We start from the raw sequence: 21,264 nt of genomic DNA on the forward strand, positions 1-21,264 counted from the left end.
AGGCTTTCAGCCATAGCACTGGCCTTAGTGACTTCTATACATACAACCCTATAACTCTATCCGTCTTCCTACCACCTCTATAAATCTGTGCCCGGTCACTCTGATAAGCCAAGTACAAGACCTGGGACCTGTCTTTCAGGACCTTAGAGCTCATTGTCACACAATCTCCTGAGTGAATGATGGTAAGAGATAGACAGGACACTGTTGAACCCCAGAAGAGGCCCCTGGCAGAGCTGGCTGAGGTGAGGGTGTTGGCGGTGGAAGAGGTCTAAACTAACAGCTGAGAGATATGTGGGTAGTAGCTGGGGAAAGAGAGGAGACTGTAGGAGCATGTAACTCTTTAGTGGCCCATGTGGTCAAGCTGGTCCACCCAGCTTACTGGCTTGCCTGGTAAACACATAGTTCACTGGCATATGCTGCTATGCATTTCTCATATGGTCCACCCACCTGGGCTACTTTCCCTCTTCTCAACTACCATCCACATCTCCCATATGGGAAAGGGTTGGATTCATTCTATCATTCTGCATGCATCCCTCTCATTTTGATCATGTTGCCCTGACTTTGGAATTGATGTAGGGCATTTTTGCATAAGGCCACATAGATTTCTTCATGTTTATAAATTATGTGTTTCTATTAACTGCCACCCAATTAGAGTCTACTCTTCTCAAGGACAAAAAAAATCTTCTGATTCTCTTTGAGGAGCATGGCTTTGAGAGAAGACGAGGAGGGCAAGGACATAGGCACTGAGTGTCTACATATGGTAGGTATGTGCTGGGAGTCAGGGAGTCAGTTACTTGAGGACTTACTAGATTCAGCCAGAACAGATCTTCTACCTAATGAACTGATGCAACTGTATAGGGACTAGAATCAGGGCTGCCTAAGCAATGTGTCCATCACCTAAGGCTCAAACCAAACCTTAGATACACCAGTGACCACATCCTAATGAATTAAAAATCCAAGGCAAACATCATAAGAACAAAGGCTTTTCTGTTAATGGTGGCACTGATGAAGCTAGAACATTTGGTTATTATCCTGTGCCTCATCAAATCCTGCTGATTCTGTCTTTGGAGTCAATCCTATTCCTCCTTCTCCATGCCTCGAACTGAATTCAAATTCTCACCTCCTCTTCTTAGCAGAGTAGCTTGTACAGCCCCTAGGGAGGTAGTATGGTAGCTTTGCATAATTTTACCACAATGCCAGAGTGAATCTCTAGTAATCATGTACCTAGAGAAATTAGAGTAATGACGGGCAATGCTAGAAGGACTCTGGCCCAGGCTAGCTTTGGGAAACATCTATTTGTGCTCAATTAAATATTTATAGAATGATACCATGGCAGCTACCGTGAGTACTGAAGGCTATGAAACATGCTGGTCAACTCCTTCTGACCACAGACCCAAGGTGGCAAGGAGGAGCTGAGCAACTTGGGAAAGGTGTTGGGGTTTAGGGGATTTGCTTCTAGTAAAAGTACTTAAGATTAAACTACTCAGGGAAACTCTTCACAACTCTTTTAGGTCTTAGTTTATTTCACCAAAATTTAAGTTCTTGAAAGCCTCCAAAGCAAGTGTAGCTTCTTTGTTCTCCTGTATTCAGCTGGGGGTCCTTGTCCCACAGGTGTGTAAGCACAGCACTGCTGTCCTGTCAATACCATTGCTAAGTTTTTGAAAAACTCAGAAGATTATGAAAGGATAAGGCCAGGAAGGATGAAAAGTGCAAGTAAATCACCGTGCATCTGTGGTAGCTGTGTATGTGTGTGTCTATCTGTATGTATGTGTGTATGTGGAATATTACGTATGTGCATGTGTGTACATACACGTGTGTGTGAATATATGGTATATATATGTGTGTATGTGCACAAGTGTGGTATATATGTGTGTATGTGTGTGAGCATGCATATACATGCATATGTGCATGTGTATATGTGTGTTAGTGCACGTGTGTGTGTGTGTGTGTGTGTGTGTGTGTGTGTGTTTATGTCTCTCTCTGTGTGTTTGCAGTGCTTAGTATCTAACTCAGGGCCTTACATGCCAGAAAAGCGTTATAGCTATCAGTGCTTATTTATAGTGCAAACCCCTAGAGGTGACTCTTGAATCAGAAACTGCAGTCAGATTCTAGTTCTTCCACTCTTGATGGGAAGGACACTGGAATTCTTACCTAGCTTTGTTCATCATTCAAACAGTACCCTAGTTCTGGAACTAACTCATGTGCACATGCAGCCTTTGTCTACCCTATGACTTGCAGTCTTCCTTTAGGAACAGCACCCTACTATTGGCAAAGGTTCTGCTCCCCTTCTATTCTAACTACTGACTCTCCACCGAGGGAGCGGTCCATCACAGACTTCCTCCCTTGACCACAGGACACAGCCTGAGATCCAGTCCCACACTTTGGCTATGGGGACTGGCCTACAGATGATCACAAGACCCTAACTATCTTTTTCAGTCATTAAACAGCAGATGCTTATGTAGAGCTTAAGCTTAGTCTGGCACTGACAGATGCTATTAGCCTGTTCCCTCCTTACCTCATCTCTGTGGTAGACTCTTAGTATCTCTGTGTTACAGTTGGGAAAACAAAGGCAGGAAGAAAAATAGTTGCCCTAGAAAGTCAGTAATCTGGGATTCCAGCCCAGGAAAGTGGCACTATGCCTGGCTTACAACCATACTATTACATCACATGTGTACAGATAGGGATGAGCTTTCAAATGCAACAGATCAGGCCACGAGATAAATTAAGAATTCTTAGGAGAGAGAAGTATGTGTAGCAGTCTCCCTAACCTTTGGCGACACACTATTAGACTGCCAAAGAAGCCTGCAGCCATGGACTGCACTAAACACAGAATACTGCTTTACTTCACACATATACACCTATGATAAAGTTTGTTAGGTCAATAAGAGGTTGACAACTATTGAATAAAATAGAACACATATCATGATATTCTATAATAAATTGCTAGCATTACCATTCTTGCATTTTTGAGCAATTATTAAGTAAAAGAGGGGCTTCTTGAGCATGGCAGCTAATCTCATAACCAGTTGTATCTACTATATTACTATTTGGTGGGGAACATCAAAGTGTAGATACAGTAGACAAATAGATGATCTGTGTCTTGTCAGGATATATACTTATTGAGATTGTGTCATGCTACTTACACTTCTGATCTGTCAATCTGAAAATTTTCACTTACTACTTGAGATTGTAGTTGCTTGTTATATAGTGAAACTCACATATTGACACTGCAGAGGAGGGGGACAATGGCATTCCAGAAGTCCTATAAAAACATGCTTCTCAAATCATTTGTAACAGCCATCTAAGATTTGTTTAGACCCTAGTGTGCCTTCTTTATCTAGTTTTTCCTAAATTGCTTTCTTTTTACTATATGGACACTGTTCCCAAGAAAGCCTAGCTGCCCCTTTAAAGGCTCACAGCTATATGGCTTACTGTAGACTGCCTCAAACAGGTGGCATTGCCTATAGTTTCCCTGAGATTGGTATGCTGATGCATGGGGCCCAGGAAGATCCAGAGGACAGTCAGTGGAAAAACAAACAGTAAAAAATAAGTTATAGATAAATAGCGTTATTGTGTGATCTTGAGATATAAGTTTGTACATTTTGGAAAATTACAGGTTGAATATATATCACTTATTAGAAACACCCAAGACTAGAATTTTGGCTACTTCTTTGGAGGGATTCTAGAATATCTACACACATATAAAGTAAGATATATATTTAGATAAGACTATAATCTAAATTAAAGTTCACTTAGTTTTTATACATACATGTATAACCTGACAGAAACTTTATTATGTATGTATGTGGGGAGCATCCATGTAGAAGTCAGATGACAGTTTTTCAGGAGTCATTTTTTCCTTCTATCACATGAGCCTTTGGGAACTGAAATCAGGTCATCAGGCTTGGCCATACATTGTTCCTTTACCTGTTGAGTTATTTCACCAGACAATGTGATGGTGATTTTAAACGGTGTATTTAGGATAGCTGTGCTCAATGTGACTCCTCCTGTGAAGTCAAATGTGGGATTTTTCTACATTTTTATATATGTTTGAAGAACATACGTTGGGGGAATGTGTTTCTAGACATTCGACTCCAATGATAGGACAGAAAAACCTGAAACAGGCATGAGATACACATTGCCAAAGTGGCAAGAATCACTAGTGTGGCAGGCTGCAACTAAGGAGACTCATCCTAAAGGCATATTTCATATCCTTTTGGAAGAAGGTGATAAAACTTTGGATATCACCAAAGAGTTATGAATAGTCAAAGTCAATGTTTAGCATGCCATTAAAAGTTGTTATATTTTGATCTATTATCTGAAACATCAGACAATGGTGGTTAACAACACTTTCAAAAGAGCTCAGTGCCAGGAATTTCTAGTACAATCTAGTGACACTGACTGTGTTACCACACTAGGCTTTCTCTGCTGAGGAAAAGCCAGTACTGACAAGGCTCATCCTTAGGAGCATGGTAAGGAGTCACATGAATGCCAGGAAGTCAGTCCCTAGTGGACACAGTTGCTTGTATAGGATTTTACTGTAAATCTGAAGATTATGCTTGGGAGTAGAGTATGTTTGTTGAATACAAAAGGTGCTGGGTCCTACATCTAAGACTAAACAGTAAATATATATATATATATATATATATATATATATGTATATATGTATATGTATACATATATATGCATACATGTATGAAGCTTAGAAGATTCTGGTGAAACTAAGTTAAAAAGTTCTTTAACTTTTGAATATGTCTGGTAGTTCTCCTGAATTGCTTTCCATGCACAGATTTTTCTAAATAAACTAGACCTCAGAATAGCATCCTATTGTGTAAAAGACAAGAGATAAGCACTGAGCCCACAGTGTCCTGAATTAAAAGATGTGTTTAAGACTGACTTTTTATCACAAAGGCATACAAGCTAATTCTAGTATTTGGGAATCAGAGAAATGTATGGTGGTAGGAGGTGAAGGGCAGTCTGGAGAGACGGCTCAGAGGTTAAGAGCATTTGATGCTCTTGCAGAAGCTGGAGGTTTAGTATCAAGCACCCATATGGTGGCTCACAATCACCTTAACTCCAGTTCCAGGACATCCCACATCATCTTCTGACCCCTGCAGGCACCAGGAACACATGTGGTGCACACCTATACATACTGGCAACACACACACACACACACACACACACACACACACACACACACACAATGAAATAAATCTAAGAAAAAAATTCAAAAAGGAAAAGTATAGGGCAGAAAGCTAAAAGCCACCAGAGTGCCACCACATAGAAACCATCCTCAAAGCCTGACAAAGAGGACTGAGAGGTGAGTGACCAGCTTCCCATCTGGATCACACAGCCTCTAGGGCCTAGGTTCTGGGGCAAAACTTTGGGACCTTCCACCACCCGTGTCAGCCATAGCAGCAGGTGAGCAGGAAAGACCCCTGCAGGCAGGCTACACCAAGAGCCCCCCATGGGACGGGACCATATAACCTACAAATCCCACATCTTCTTGTGATGTGTCACATGTACATCTGCAGGGTATGCAGATTATTTTGAGACCTGCATCCTGACTTATTTTTTCATTGAATGTCACCATAGCTATGTATTTTTAATCATATTTGTGTTCAATAGTTACATAATAAGTTAACTCACATATTTCTACAATGATGTCTTAGAAGTTTCTTATTTTCTATTCATATAAAATCAATTAGGTTGAGGTATAATTTACAGGTAAAAATATATAACAGATATACATATAACAGAAAAATTCATGTACTCCTGTAAACACCACCACAATCAAGATTCCTACCATCCAGAAGATTCCCAGTCACTCACACATTATTTAGAGATGTGTTTCCTAGGCTGTAATTCGGTGTGAGAGATGGCCATTTACACAGTAGTCATGCTTGGGCAAACATTGTTTGGCTTTCTGGCACACCACTTCATCTTTCTTAGGATATCATTTAAATCATATAGTATTGTTTAAATCATATAGTATGCACTCATATATGGGTTTCAGACATAGGGCAAAGGATTACCAGCCTACAATCCACACCACCAGAGAATCTAAGAAACAAGGAGAACCTTAAGAGAGACATACATGGTCCTTGAAGAAGGGGAGAGGGACAAGAACTCCTGAAAAAATTGGGAGCATGTGAGGAGGGGAGAGGGAGATAGGAGAATGAGAAGGGGAGAAGAGTAGAGGTGAGGAGGACATGAGGGAGCAGGAAGGTTGAGTCAGGAGAGGAATAGAGGAGAGAAAGATAAGAGATACCACAATACAAGGATCCACTATAGGTTTAAAGAGAAATCAGGTACTAGGGAAATGTCTGTAGATCTACAAGGATGACACCAACTAACAAACTAAGCAACAGAGAGAGGCTACCTTAAATGCCCTCCCCTGATAATGAGATTGATGACTAACTTATATGCCATCCTAGAGCCTTCATCCAGCAGCTGATGGAAGTAGAAGCAGACACCCACTTCTAAACACTGAACTAAACTGGAATCCAGTTTCAGAGAGGGAGGAGTAATGAGCAAAGGGGTCAAGACCAGGCTGGTGAAACCCACAGAAATAGCTGACTTGAAAAAGGGGGCGCTCATGGTTCCCGGACTGATATCTGGGAAACCAGCATAGGACTGATCCAGACCCCATGAATGTGGGTGTCAGTGAGGAGACCTCGGAAATCTATAGGACCTCTTGTAGTGGATCAGTACTTATCCCTAGTATGGGAATAAGTACTTTGGGAGCCCATTCCACATAGAGGGATACTCCCTCAGCCTAGACACACTGGGGAGGGCCTAGGCCCTATCCCAAAGGATATGACAGACTCTGAAGAACCCCCAATGGAAGGCCTCACCCTCTCTGGGGAGCAGAAAGGGTATGGGATAGATAGGGTGTTAGTGGGGTGCAGGAGAGGAGGGGAGGAAGAGGGAACTGGGATTGACATGTAAAACAATCTTGTTTCTAATTTAGATAAAAAATGGTGAAAAAATCATATAGTATGTCCTTCCTTGTGTCTTTCATTTAGGCATAATTAAGATTTAATGATTCATTAATATTATTACATATATCAATAATTTATACCTTTTCTTCACTGAGTAGTGTTACATTTGATTATCTACATATTGGTTTATTAGATACTGGGAGAGATAATGTGTCATTATAACAAGAATGTTATGCATATTCATTGTAAGTTGCTTTGTATATATTTTCAATATTCTCTAAAAAATATCAAGAATTGCTAGTGGCATAGTAAATATTGGTTAGATTTTATAAGAAAGCAAAACTATTTCTCAAAGTGATTGCACAGTACTGTTACTTAGACTACTTTACATCTTCATCAACATTTAGCATAGTTAGTTTTTGTATTCTGGCCATTCTTAAAGGACAATTTTGATATTAGTTCATAGTTTCAATGTGCTTTGCTCAAATACCCAATCACACTGACCATTTTCTTTTCTTGCACAGGTATTATTCAAAAATTTTCTCATTTTTGAGTGCATTGTCTGTTTTTTTTTTTTAATTTCTCTTTTGAGACGAGGCCTTGAGCAGGTCTTTTTGCCTCTGCCTTCTCAAATCTGGGGCTATAGCTGTACACCACAATGCTGGGCTTGACTTATCTTCTTATTATTGAATTAATAAAATTAAAAACTTTAGATAGAAATATTTTTGATATATATATATATATATATATATATATATATATATATATAATTTTCTTTTCTTCCAGACTATGACCTCAACCTTTTATTTTGTCTGGTGCCATTCAAAGGGCAGAGATTTTAAGCCATATCACTGATTTTATGAATATCACTGTTTCCTCTTTTAGTGCTAGGATGAAATCCAGGTTTCATACATGACTGGGAAGCATTACCACTGACCTAATATCCCAACCTCCATTAAAACAAATCATCCTTACCTTTTTCCTGGAGTGAGAAATCTTCCCCTTTCTCCCATATTGACCTATACATTCAATAAGGCCATGTACACAACATAAATGCCATAAAGTGACAAAACTACAAAAATGTAATATATTTGCTATTTGAAAAGGTACCACAACAAAGAACAGACTAGGATACTACTACTCATATAAAATATGAGAATTCATTCACCAGAGCTGGAGTGAAGGCTCAGTGGCTATGATCATGCACAGCTCTTGAAGAGGACCTGAGTTTGGTTCCTAGCGTCCATATCAGGAAGCTCACAACTGCATGTCCCTCCAGATCCAGGAGATCAAGTGCCCTTTTCTGGACTCTGAGGGTATCTGCAGTCACATGCACAACTTACCCCCCCACACACACATAATTAAAAAGTAAAATACAACCTTTAAAATTTCATCAACTCAGTAACAAAACCATTTAGAAATCTATCAAGCTTATAAAACATTTCTACTATATTTTCATCTAGACTTTTTTTTTTAGTTTTGTTTCTTAACATGTAGATCTATGATCCATTATTTTATGGTATGAAATATCTGACTTTCACCTGCCCTCCATCCCCTGCCACTCCTGCATTGTTCCAGCATCATCTGTTGAAAAGACAATCTACGTGCTGGAGAGATGGCTCAGTGGTTAGGAGCACTGACTGCTCTTCCAGAGGTACCCAGGTTCAATTCCCAGCACCCACATGGCAGCTCACACCTGTCTGTCACTCCAGTTCCAGGGCTTCTGACACCCTTACACAGACACACATGCAGGCAAAACACCAATGAACACAAAATAAAAATAATTAAAAAGAGAAAATCTACTTCCAACTGAATTATGTTGACATCTTTGTGGGAATTCAGTTGGTCATATAAACATGGATCTTTTAATATAATTTTTATTGTATTCTGTTGGTCTGTGGGTGGCTTCATGACAACACCATACAGTTTAAACTTTAAAGAAACCTTAAAATGTAGCAGTAAGTGTTGGACAGTCTTGGCCTTTTCTAAAACAACACTGGGCCCTCTGCATTTCCATGTGAGATTTACAGTTGCCTCCCATTCCCTCCTCTTTCATCTCAAGGTTTATCTCAGGCTGGCTTCACATTTGCAATCCTCTTGCTTCAGCTTCCCTGGTGGCAGGAATATAGATGTGATCTGCTATGCCACACTTAGCTTGCTAATTTCTGTCTTTAAAAACACCATGTCACTCTGACTGGATTATACTGAATCTATCCATTGATTCAAAGAAAGCAAACATCAACATTGAGTTCTTCAAGACAAAAACATGATGTATTTCTCATTATTTAGGGTTTTGCCAAACTCTTCTAAAATTTTGAAAACACAAGCATTTCATGTGTTGTTAAGGTCACCCTCTAAAGTGTCATGTTTTCTAATCTCCTGTGAGTGGCATTTTTATTTCAGTTGTAATTGTTTTTATATTTATACTTAAAAACAATCGACTTTTATGTATAGCACCTGCATCTTGTGACTGTGTTAAATAACATGCAGGAGATCCTTGGCTTGATTCCTACCACAGATTAAAAGGATGTAATGCTAAACCTCTTTAACCCTAGGACTCTGAAGGACAGCCTACATAATGGGAAAAGATCTTCACCAACCCCATGTCTGACAGAAGGCTAATCTCCAAAATATATAAAGAACTCAAGAAACTAGACATCAAAATACCAAATAATCCAATTAAAAATGGGGTACAGAACTAAACAGAGAATTCTCAACAGAAGAAACTCAAATGACCAAAAGACATTTAAGGAATTGCTCAACATCCTTAATCGTCAGCAAAATGCAAATCAAAATGACTCTGAGATACCATCTTACACCTGTCAGAAAGGCTATGATTAAAAATACTGAGGACAGCTTATGCTGGAGAGGATGTGGAGTCAGGGGAACACTTCTCCACTGCTGGTAGGAGTGCAAACCTGTACAGCCATTTTGGAAATCAGTATGGCAGTTTCTCAGAAAATTAGGAATGAATCTACCTCAAGAACCAGGCATTCCACTCTTGGGCATATACCCAAAGGATGCACAATCATACCACAAGGACACTTGCTCAACAATGCTCATAGCAGCATTATTTGTAATAGCTAGAACCTGGAACAACCTAGATGGCCATCAACTAAAGAAAGGATAAAAAAAAATGTGGCACTTTATACAATGGAGTACTATTCAGTGCTAAAAAACAATGACATCATGAAAACTGCAGGCAAATGGATGGAACTAGATTCATAAAGACAAACAGGGTATGCACTCACTCATAAATGGATATTAGATGTAAAGCAAAGGATAACCAGATTATAATCCATAGTTCCAGAGAAGCTAGACTTCATCTAGTAATTGATGGAACCAGATGCAGAGAGCCACAACTAAGTACCAGGCTAAATTTTGGGAATCCAGTCGATGACAGGGAGGAGGAAATACATGAGCAAGGGAAATCGAGATCATGAAGGAGAAATCTACAGAGACAGCTGAACTAAGCTCGTGGAAACTCATGAACTCTGGACCAACAGCTGTGGAGTTTCCATGGGACTGAAATAGGCCCTCTGCATGGGGGAGACAATTGTGAAGCTTGTGCTAGCAGAGGGGCCCCTGGCAGTAGGACCAGGAGCTATTCCTGGTGCATGAGCTAGCTTGTTGGAGCCGCACATTCCCAATGATGGATGCCATACTCAGCCTCAACACAGTGGGGCAGGCTTTGTTCTGCCCCAACTTAATGTGCCAGACTTTCTCCCTATGAGTCCCCTTACTTGTTGGGAAAAGTGGATGAGGGGTGGGCTGTGGGGAAGGTGAGGGGGTGGGAGGAGGGATGGGAGGGAGAACTTTGGTTGAATGAAAATGAAATTAAAATAATAAAAGAAAAAATAAATAAAAATATTTTGTCTCCAAGGTGCCTATATCTTTCTAAAAGTAAACGAACAGAGTTACAACAGTTATCTTAATATCTTTGTGTGTTTATATCATCTTCATTAGTCCTTAGTCTGTTTTCAGTGTTTGACAGCTATTCTGGCTGTGGATTATGTGGATATGTTTTCTTGCTTTTTGACACACCTACTAATATTGGACTGAAACCTGAATTTAATGAATTATATGTAGTCCAGCATCAAAATTTTACCATTCCCCTTGAAGACTGTTGGGCTTCATAATGGCCAGAAGCTGTTATTTGTGTTCTAGTAGATCTCTGAGGACCTCTATTTAAACTTTGTTACTCTGACTCTAGAGCACCCTCTCCTGTTGGGGTTATCCTGTTATTGAGGCAGAACTTTCTGGAATCTTGACTACACTAAGCCGTCTTCAGGGTGCTCTCTTGAAGATATCTGGATCTATTCTTGAGTGAACCTGAAGAAACAGTCAGCTCGTTGCTCTAAGGCTGCTCTTTGTCTAAGCTTGTGGAGCTTGTCATATACCTATGCTTTAGTATTATTCAGCAAAGATTCAAGAGGATCTCTGTGCAGATCTCTAGAGATATTTTATTTTTGATTTTAAATAAATCACATCTTTCTAATGCTCTGCACCACAAAGTCTAGCTCCTTCAGATTCTTAGTACAGTTCTCAGCTTGGTGGGCAGTGGGGGTCAGTCCATTTCTTTAATTTACTTTTCTTTTTTATTTAAAAATACTTTTGTTGTTTTACATACAAACCCCACTTCCTACTCCCTCCTCTTCTTCTACCCCCATCCTCTCTTTCTACTCTGCTTTCACTCCTCAGAGGGGGTAAGGCCTTCCTTGGGAAGTCAACAAAGTCTGGCATACCAAGTTGAGGCAGGACCAAACCCCTCCCCACTGTATTAAGGCTAAACAAGGTATCCCACCACAGGAAATGGACTCCAAAAAGCCAGTTCATACACCCTACATAGCTTCTGGTCCCACTGCCAGCCCCCTTCCCAACAGGTCAAGCCACATAACTGTCATCCATATTCAGTAAGAAGTAGGGGTACAGATCTAAACAGAGAATGCTCCACAGAAGAAACTCAAATGAATGAAAGACATTTAAGGAATTGCTCAACATCCTTAGCCATCAGGGAAATGCAAATCAAAATGACTCTGAGATACCATCTTATACCTGTCAGAATGGCTAAGATAGAAAACACTGATGACAGCCTGTGCTAAAAAGGATGTAGAGTAAGGGGAACACTCCTCCACTGCTGGTGGGAGTGCAAACTTATACAGTCACTTTGGTAATCAGTATGGCAGTTTCTCAGAAAATTGGTAATCAATCTACCTCAAGACCTACACCCAAAGGTATATATCCAAAGGATGCACATTCATGCCACAAGGACATTTGCTCAACTATGTTCATAGCAGTATTATTTGTTATAGTATGAACCTGGAAACAAGCTAGATGCCCCTAAACCGAAGAATAAATAAAATGTGGTGCATTTACACAATGGAGTATCACTCATTGGGGTCCATTTCTAAACTCGTGGTTCACTATGACCCCAGGAAAGGGGTAACTGCAATTCAGAACTTGACCCTGATAATCTATTAGGGACCATAGTCCTATAGTGTCTTTGCCCAATGCCTAGAACAACATTTTCACATATTTAATTTAGTTTACCAGTTAAAAGGATAAGTTTAGCCAGGCATGGGGGCACTTTAATTTCAGCACTCTGGGAGGCAGAAGCATATGAACCCCTGAGAGTTCAAGGCCAGTCTGTTCATTACAGAGAGTTCCAAGACAGCTAGGGCTCTGTAGAGAGACCCTGTCTCAAAAACAAAAACAAACAAACAAACAAACAAATAAGTAGAAAAGGTTAAGCCCAATTTCTTTTATTTCATCATGACTAGGAAACATAATCTTTTTCAGTTTTAAAAAGGAATCTTGGGAAATAGTTTATCTGCACCTTAAAAAGTTAAACATATTACCATATGACATACAAATTCTACACCCAAATATAACACATGAAAAGCCTGAAGGCAGGACCAACATAGGCATTGATATTCACATCTGTGTTATTGGCAATAGCTTACAAGATAAAAAGAACTGAGGTGTCCAAGAAACAGAGAAACAGATTAATAAAATATAACATATAGCCACAAAATATTATTCATTTTTTTGTCTTTAAGACAAAGGATCTTGATAGATATGTAGCTCAGGTTGGCTTTACATCCCTAGTACTCCTGACAGCTCCCTGAGATCAGAGATTATAGGCTTATATTACTACATCCAGCTACTTATCAGTCTTTAAAAAAAAAGAAATGAAATGAGACCACATCGATGAATCTTTAAAGCACTGTGATAAGCAAAAAGGATAGACACGAAAACACACATGTAAACAATTATACTGCCAGGAGCTACATAGAACCAGCAAATTCATAGAGCAAAAATTACCAGGTAGGAGAATAAAAGGAGGAGTTATTGTTTTTATTGCTTAGTATGATGGAAAAGTTTGGAAATGGATAGTGATGATGGTCGTATAACACGCTGACTGCAATAAATACCATCAAACTGTATATTATAATTAAACTGGAAAAAGAATTCTCTGTAGTGATTTATCAAATTGTTTTCATATTCCAATAAGATTTTGTGTGATGCCACAGGCCTGAGTGGTGCATGTGCTGTACTGGATGAGCTTGTATGAAAGACAGCACACCATTTGCTGGAATGCAGATCAAGATCAGTCTCAGCTTCAGGGATTGACAGATTGTTGCATTTAGGTAATTGTTTGTAAGACATACAAACAAGTAGAGTATAACAGAGTATTAGGTCACAGTTATTCCTAGTGGCCCAGGGAAAAGAAAAGCATTACACATCTGAAACTCCTCTCTGGGTAGTGGTGGAACACAGTTTTAATCCCAGCACTCAGGAGGCAGAGGCAGAGGCAGATGAATCTCTGAGTTTGAGGCCAGTCTGGTGTACTGAGAAAGTTCCAGGACAGCCAGGGTTACACAGAGAAATATTGTATCAAAAAACCCACTTTATGTGTGTATATGTATGTATGTATATATGAAAGTACTGAAAAATATTGAGTAATGTCTTCATGTTGGTCTCATAAAAGGATACAGTTATCTGTAGTAAAGTCATTATGCAGCACAGAATTTACCTTACCATAAATTAAGTTGAAAAAATATTAAAAATTAAAAAATAAAAGCAAATCTTGAGAAGCCTTGTTTAGAAAGTGATAAAGATTTGACATGCTAACTAGAGCTGGCTATGAGACTCACAAAGGACCTCCTATGCCATTTACAAGACACTGAGAGAGGGAGATGGGAAGCAGATCGAGTGGAGGAGTATGAACAACAAATACCTGGTGAGCCAGCTGCAAGCAACCAGCAGGTGTACTTACACAATGGTCTTTCCAATGTGCATGAATGATTTCTCAACAAATTCACGGACACTATGAACTTCCCCAGTAGCTATGACAAAGTCCTCTGGTTCATCATTTTGTAACATCAGCCACATAGCCTAGAGAGAAATAAGTAAAGCCATGTGAAAGTTACTTTGTGATCACTGTGGGACTGTAACCTTATCAAAGCACATGATTGGATATGGAAAGTTAGAGTTAGAAAATGAGTGTGAACTTATTGCAGTATTATAATTACTGAAGGTGTCTCTCATAATTTAATTTACATCAGAAAATTTGGAGAACACTTGTCCCAGTCATGGATTCTAGGAATCTTTATCTTTAGCAGACCAGGAGATTCCTATACAGCAGGTCTCTAGACCATAACTTAAGAGGAAAATGTTTATCAATATCCAATGAATATAATATATAACATATAACCTTTGTATAGAATATCTATGCAAGAATAATCCCAGAAGCATTGTTTAATTGTCCTTCATGTCACAGATGTCAGGCAAGAAAAAAGTCTTTTCAAAGTCCTCAAAAGTAGAATTCCATTTCTCAACATTGAAGTGAAAAGCTTAGCAGAAAAAAAAAAAAAAAAAAAAAAAAGGAGCCCTTTCCGCCGACCTGATCCATAACGAGGTGAGTGACCCTCTGTTCTGTTCTTACCCAACTCCGGTCCAAAGCCCCATTCACCCCGATCTCTCTGGTCCTGCGCCCGCTTGGAGTAGACCTGCTCCGGCAGGGAGGAACTCCCTGAGTCTGGAAACACCCCACTCTTCCTTCCCGTCCCACCGACCTGACCCCCTATGGAGGCCTAACTGCTTCAGAGTGAGGAGACTACCAGGAGAGGCAAGACCATCCAGAGCTGCGGACATTGAATTCCTGGCCCCCACACACCACTCGGTCACAAGAGGAGATAGAGAGACCCCCACCTGGACCCACTGGAAGAAGATATGGGAAGAAGACAGAATAAGAACTCACTCAACAACAGAAAGACCAATATGACACCACCAAAATCTAGGGACTCCACTCCAGCAAGATCTGAAAAGCCCAACACAGAGCATGAAGAAGAGATGGGCCTCAAAAATTATCTCGGCAAGACAATAGAGACCTTTAAAGAGGAAACAAGAAAATCCCTTAAAGAAATAAAAGAAAAAGCAAGCAAAAAATTACACGAAATGGAGGAAAAGACAAACAAAAAAATTCAAGAAATAAACAAATCTCTTAAAGAATCTAAAGAAACCCAAGAAAAAACAACCAAACAAGTGAAGGAAGCTCTTGAAACAGTTCAAAGCCTGAAAGCTGAAATAGACACAATAAAGAAAACACAGAATGAGGCCATGCTGGAAATGGAAAGGCTGGATAAACGATCAGGAACTAAAGATGTGAGTATAACTAATAGAATTCAGGAGATGGAAGAGAGAATCTCAGCTATTGAAGACTCACTAGAGGATATACATTCATCAACCAAAGAAAATCTCAAGTCCAACAAATCCCTAACACAAAATATCCAGGAAATATGGGACACCGTAAAAAGACCAAACCTAAGAATAATAGGTATAGAAGAAAGTGAAGAAACACTGCTCAAAGGTACAGAAAACATATTCAACAAAATCATAGAAGAAAACTTCCCCAACTTACAGAAGGATATGCCTGTGAAAGTACAAGAAGCTTACAGAACACCAAACAGACTGGACCACAAAAAGAAGTCCCCCCCCCGACACATAATAATCAAAACACCAAATCTACAGAATAAAGAGAAAATATTAAGAGCAGCAAAGGAAAAAGGCCAAGTAACATATAAAGGCAAACCAATCAGAATCACACCCGACTTCTCAATGGAAAATCTGAAAGCCAGAGGTCTTGGATAGATACCCTACAAGCACTAAGGGAGCATGGATGTCAGTCCAGACTACTGTACCCATTACTATAGATGGAGAAAACAAGATATTCCATGACAAAAACAGATTTAAACAACACATACCCACAAATCCAGCACTACAGAAGGTTCTGGAAGGAAAACTCCAACCCAACGAACATAACTACACTCACAAAAACACAGGCAATAGATAATCTAATTTTACCAAACACAAAAAGAAACAGGAGGGCAAAATCCACACACAATGACACCACCAACAATAAATCCAAAACAAACAAGAACCAACAAACAATGGACATTAATATCCCTAAATGTCAATGGTCTTAACTTACCCATAAAAAGATATAGGCTAACAAAATGGATACGAAGACAGAATCCATCCTTTTGCTGTTTACAAGAAACACACCTCAACTTCAAAGACAGGTGTTACCTCAGAGTAAAAGAAAGGGAAAAGATTTTCCAATCAAATGGGCACAAGAAACAAGCTGGTGTAGCAATCCTAATATCTAACAAATTAGACTTCAAACTAAAATCAATCAAAAGAGATGAAGAAGGGCATTTCATACTCATCACAGGAAAAGTCCATCAAGATGAAGTCTGAATCCTGAACATCTATGCCCTAAATACAAAGGCACCCGCATTTGTAAAAGAAACATTACTAAAGCTCAAACCACACATAAAACCACACACACCCCTACACTACTAGACAGGACTGCCAGACAGAAACTTAACAAAGAAACAAAGAATCTGATAGAAGTTATGACCCAACTGGGTTTAACAGATATCTATAGAACATTCCATCCAAACACAGAAGAATATACCTTCTTCTCAGTGCCACATAGAACCTTCTCAAAAATTGACCACATAGTTGGCAGCAAAGCAAACCTCCACAGTTACAAAAGAATTGAAATAACCCCCTGTATCTTATCAGATCACCATGCATTAAAGCTAGAATTCAACAGCAATGCGAATTGCAGAAAACCTACATATTTGTGGAAAATGAATAACACCCAGTTGTACCATTCCTGGGTTGAGGAAGAAACAAAAAAAGAAATTAAAGACTTCCTAGAATTTAATTAGAATGTAGACACAACATACGAAAACTAATGGGATGCTCTGAAAGCAGTGCTAAGAGAAAAGTTCATAGCACTAAGTGCTCACATGAAGAAACTGGAGAAAAGTCACATTAGAGAATTGACAGAACAACTGAAAGCTTTAGAGCAAAAAGAAGCAAACTCACCAAGGAAGAGTAGATGTCAGGAAATAATCAACCTGAGGACCGAAGTCAATAAAGTAGAAACTAGGAAAACAGTACAAAGAATCAATGAAACAAAGAGTTGGTTCTTTGAGAAGATTAACAAGAGAGACAAACCTGTAGCCAAACTAACCAAAATGCAGAGAGAGAATATGCTAACTAACAAAATCAGAAATGAAAAGGGGGATATAACAATGGACACTGAGGAAATCTAGAGAATCGAATTCAAGAACTTATCAGAAAAATCATCCACCATGATCAAGTAGGCTTCATCCCAGGGATGCAAGGATGGTTCAACATACGAAAATCCATCAATGTAATCCACCATATAAACAAACTGAAAAAGAAAAACCACATGATCATCTCACTAGACGCTGAAAAAGCCTTTGACAAAATCCAACATCCCTTCATGATAAAGATCTTGGAGAGAACAGGAATAACAGGAACATATCTAAACATGATAAACGCAATATACACCAAACCAATAGCCAACATCAAACTAAATGGAGAGAAACTCAAAGCGTTTCCTCTAAAATCAGGAACAAGACAAGGCTGTCCACTCTCTCCATATCTCTTCAATATTGTACTTGAAGTTCTAGCTAGAGCAATAAGACAAGAAAAGGGGATCAAAGGGATACAAATTGGAAAGGAAGAAGTCAAACTTTCACTATTTGCAGATGACATGATAGTCTACATTAGTGATCCGAAAAACTCTACCAGGGAACCCTACAGCTGATAAACACCTTCAACATGGTAGCAGGATACAAAATCAAGTAAAAAAAAAATCAGTAGCCCTACTATATACAGATGATAAATCCAATGAGAAAGAAATCAGGGAAACATCACCTTTCACAATATCCACAAGCAACATACAATATCTTGGGGTAACACTAACCAAAAAAGTGAAAGACTGTACAATAAGAACTTTGAGACTTTAAAGAAAGAAATTAAAGAAGATACCAGAAAATGGAAAGATCTCCCATGCTCTTGGATAGGTAGAATTAACATAGTAAAAATGGCAATCCTGCCAAAAGCAATCTACAGATTCAATGCAATCCCCATCAAAATCCCAACACAGTTTTTCACAGACATTGAAAGAACAATACAACTTAATATGGAAAAATAAAAAAAAAACTCAGGATAGCCAAAACAACTCTTTACAATAAAGGATCTTCTGGAGGCATCACCATCCCTGACTTCAAGTTCTACTATAGAGCCATAGTTCTGAAAACAGCTTGGTATTGGCACAAAAATAGACAGACCAATGGAATCTAATTGAAAACCCTGATATTAACCCACGTACCTACGAACACCTTATTTTTGACAAAGGTGCTAAATCTATACAATGGAAAAAAGATAGCATCTTCAAGAAATGGTGCTGGCACAATTGGATTCGGACATGCAGAAGATTGCAGATAGATCCATACCTGTCACCATGCACGAAACTTAATTGCAAATGGATCAAAGATCTCACCACAAATCCAGCCACACTGAATCTTCTAGAAGAGAAAGTGAGAATTACCCTTGAACAAACTGGCACAGGAGACCGCTTCCTGAACATTATGCCAGTAGCACAGACACTGATGTCTGCAATTAATAAATGGGACCTCCTGAAACTGAGAAGCTTCTGCAAGGCAAAGGACACACTCAGTAAGACAAAACGACCACCCACAGAATGGGGAAAGATCTTCACCGATCCCACATCTGACAGAGGGCTGATTTCCAAAATACACAAGAAGCTAGCCACCAAAACACCAATCAATGAAATTAAAAAGTGGGGTGCAGAAATAGAGAATTCTCAACAGAGGAATCTGAAATGGCTGAAAGACACTTAAGAAAGTGCTCAAAATCCTTGGCCATCAGAGAAATGCAACTCAAAACAACTCTGAGATACCACCTCACACCTGTCAGAATGGCTAAAATCAAAAATACCAATGACAATCTATGCTGGAGAGGATGTGGAGAAAAAGGAACACTCCTCCATTGCTGGTGGGAGTGTGAACTTGTAAGACCACTCTGGAAATCAGTATGGCGGTTGCTCAGAAAAATGGGAATCAGTCTACCTCAAGATCCAGCCATTCCTCTCTTGGGTATATACCCAAATAGTGCATGTTCATACAACAAGGACATATGTTCAACCATGTTCATAGCAGCATTGTTTGTAATAGCCAGAACCTGGAAGCAACCTAGATGCCCCTCAACTGAAGAATGGATAGAGAAAATGTGGTACATTTATACAATGGAGTACTACTCAGCAGAAAAAAGCAATGGAATCTTGAAATTCACAGGCAAATGGATGGAACTAGAAGAAACCATCCTGAGTGAGGTAACCCAGTCACAAAAAGACAAACATGGTATGTACTCACTCATATATGAATTTTAGACATAGAGCAAAGGATTACCAACCTATAATCCTCTTCACCAAAGAAACTAGGAAACATGAAGGACTCTAAGGGATAAATGGACCCCAGGAATGGGAAGTGGCATGAACTCCTGAGCTAATTGGGAGCATGAGGGTAGGGGAGAGGGAGCTGCCACAATAAGAGCAAGAGAAGAGGAGTAGAGGAGATGAAATGGAGGAGCAGAAATATTGAGTTAGGGGAAGAATAGAGGAGAGAGAGCGGGATGAGAGATACCATATTAGAGGGAGCCACTATATGTCCAAGAAGAGATCTGGAATCAGGGAGATCTCCAGAGACCTACAAGGATGACTCGATCTGACAATCCAGGCAATGGTGGGAGGATAACCTAAAAGCCCTTCCCCTAAAATGAGATTGATGACTTCTCTTTATGCCATCCTAGAGCCCTCATCCAGTGGCTGATGGAAGCAAAGACAGACATTCACAGATACACGCCGAGCTGAAATCTGGAATTTAGTTGAAGAGAGGGAGGAATGAAGATCGAAGGGGTCTGTACCAGGTTGGAGAAACCCACAGAAACAGTTGGCCTGAACAAGGGAAAGCACATCGACCCCAGATGCTGTCTGGGAGGCCAGTACAAGACTGATCCAGATCCCTGAACATGGATGTCAATAAGGAGGCCTCTGCACTCCAGGGAGCCTCTGGGAGTGGATTAGTATTTTTCCCTGGTGTAAGAAGGGAATTTGAGAGCCCATCCCATATAAAGGGATGCACTCTTGCCCTGAACACATGGGGAAGGGCCCAGGCCCAGCACAGGAAGATTTGGTGGCCTTTGCAGAGACCCTGTTGAGGGCCCTACCCTGCCTGGGGAGTGGTGGGTGGATGGGGTGGGGGTAGGTTGGGGGTGGGGGAGGAGGGATGGGGTGAGGGAAGGGAGAAGGAGAAGGGACTTACATGTGAAACAAGCTTGTTCCCTAACTTGAACTAATAAAAAATAATTAAAAAAGGAACATCATTAGCATAATACATAGTAGAAACTGCTAGCATTTTAATAAGTTGCCAAAATCAGATGTTTAATCTTCATAGTATGATATATGTACATACTGAGAGTTAGAGAAAATGGTTGGCACATTTTGAACCGTGGACTAGGAGCAACTTCCACAATTGACTCTGTTTGCTTAGAAAAGCAGTTATCAGTGTCATGTAGGTCTACAGTTTCCATAGCTTAGAATTACATATCATCTGTACAGGATACATACATACATACATACATACATACATACATACATACATACATACATACATGGATATAGATTATAGGGCTGGAGAAATGGTCAAGTCAGACTACTCACTGCTCTCCCAGAAGACAGGAATTTGATTGCCAGTACTCACATCAGGCAAGGCCAATTGCTGCTCCAATGTTCCAGATATCTGAGCTCTCTATCTTCCATGGGCACCTGCACACTCTCCCCGCCCCCCCTCTGTCTCTGTCTCTGTCTCTGTCTCTCTCTCTCTCTCACACACACACAAACACACAAATAATT

The 21,264-nt window shown here is 39.8% G+C and overlaps 1 protein-coding gene across 1 annotated transcript in view; it reads right to left on the reverse strand.

The window, feature by feature from the left end:
• Positions 1–21,264, reverse strand: part of Gmds (GDP-mannose 4,6-dehydratase) — a 543,354-nt gene that overhangs the window by 103,598 nt on the left and 418,492 nt on the right. Inside the window, exon 8 of the mRNA NM_001246696.1 lies at positions 14,224–14,342. Coding sequence (NP_001233625.1) covers positions 14,224–14,342 — 119 coding nt within the window. The remainder of the gene's footprint in view (positions 1–14,223; positions 14,343–21,264) is intronic.

This window comes from Cricetulus griseus, chromosome 3 (assembly GCF_003668045.3).
Source record: "Cricetulus griseus strain 17A/GY chromosome 3, alternate assembly CriGri-PICRH-1.0, whole genome shotgun sequence".
NCBI classification, from domain to species: Eukaryota; Metazoa; Chordata; class Mammalia; order Rodentia; family Cricetidae; genus Cricetulus; species Cricetulus griseus.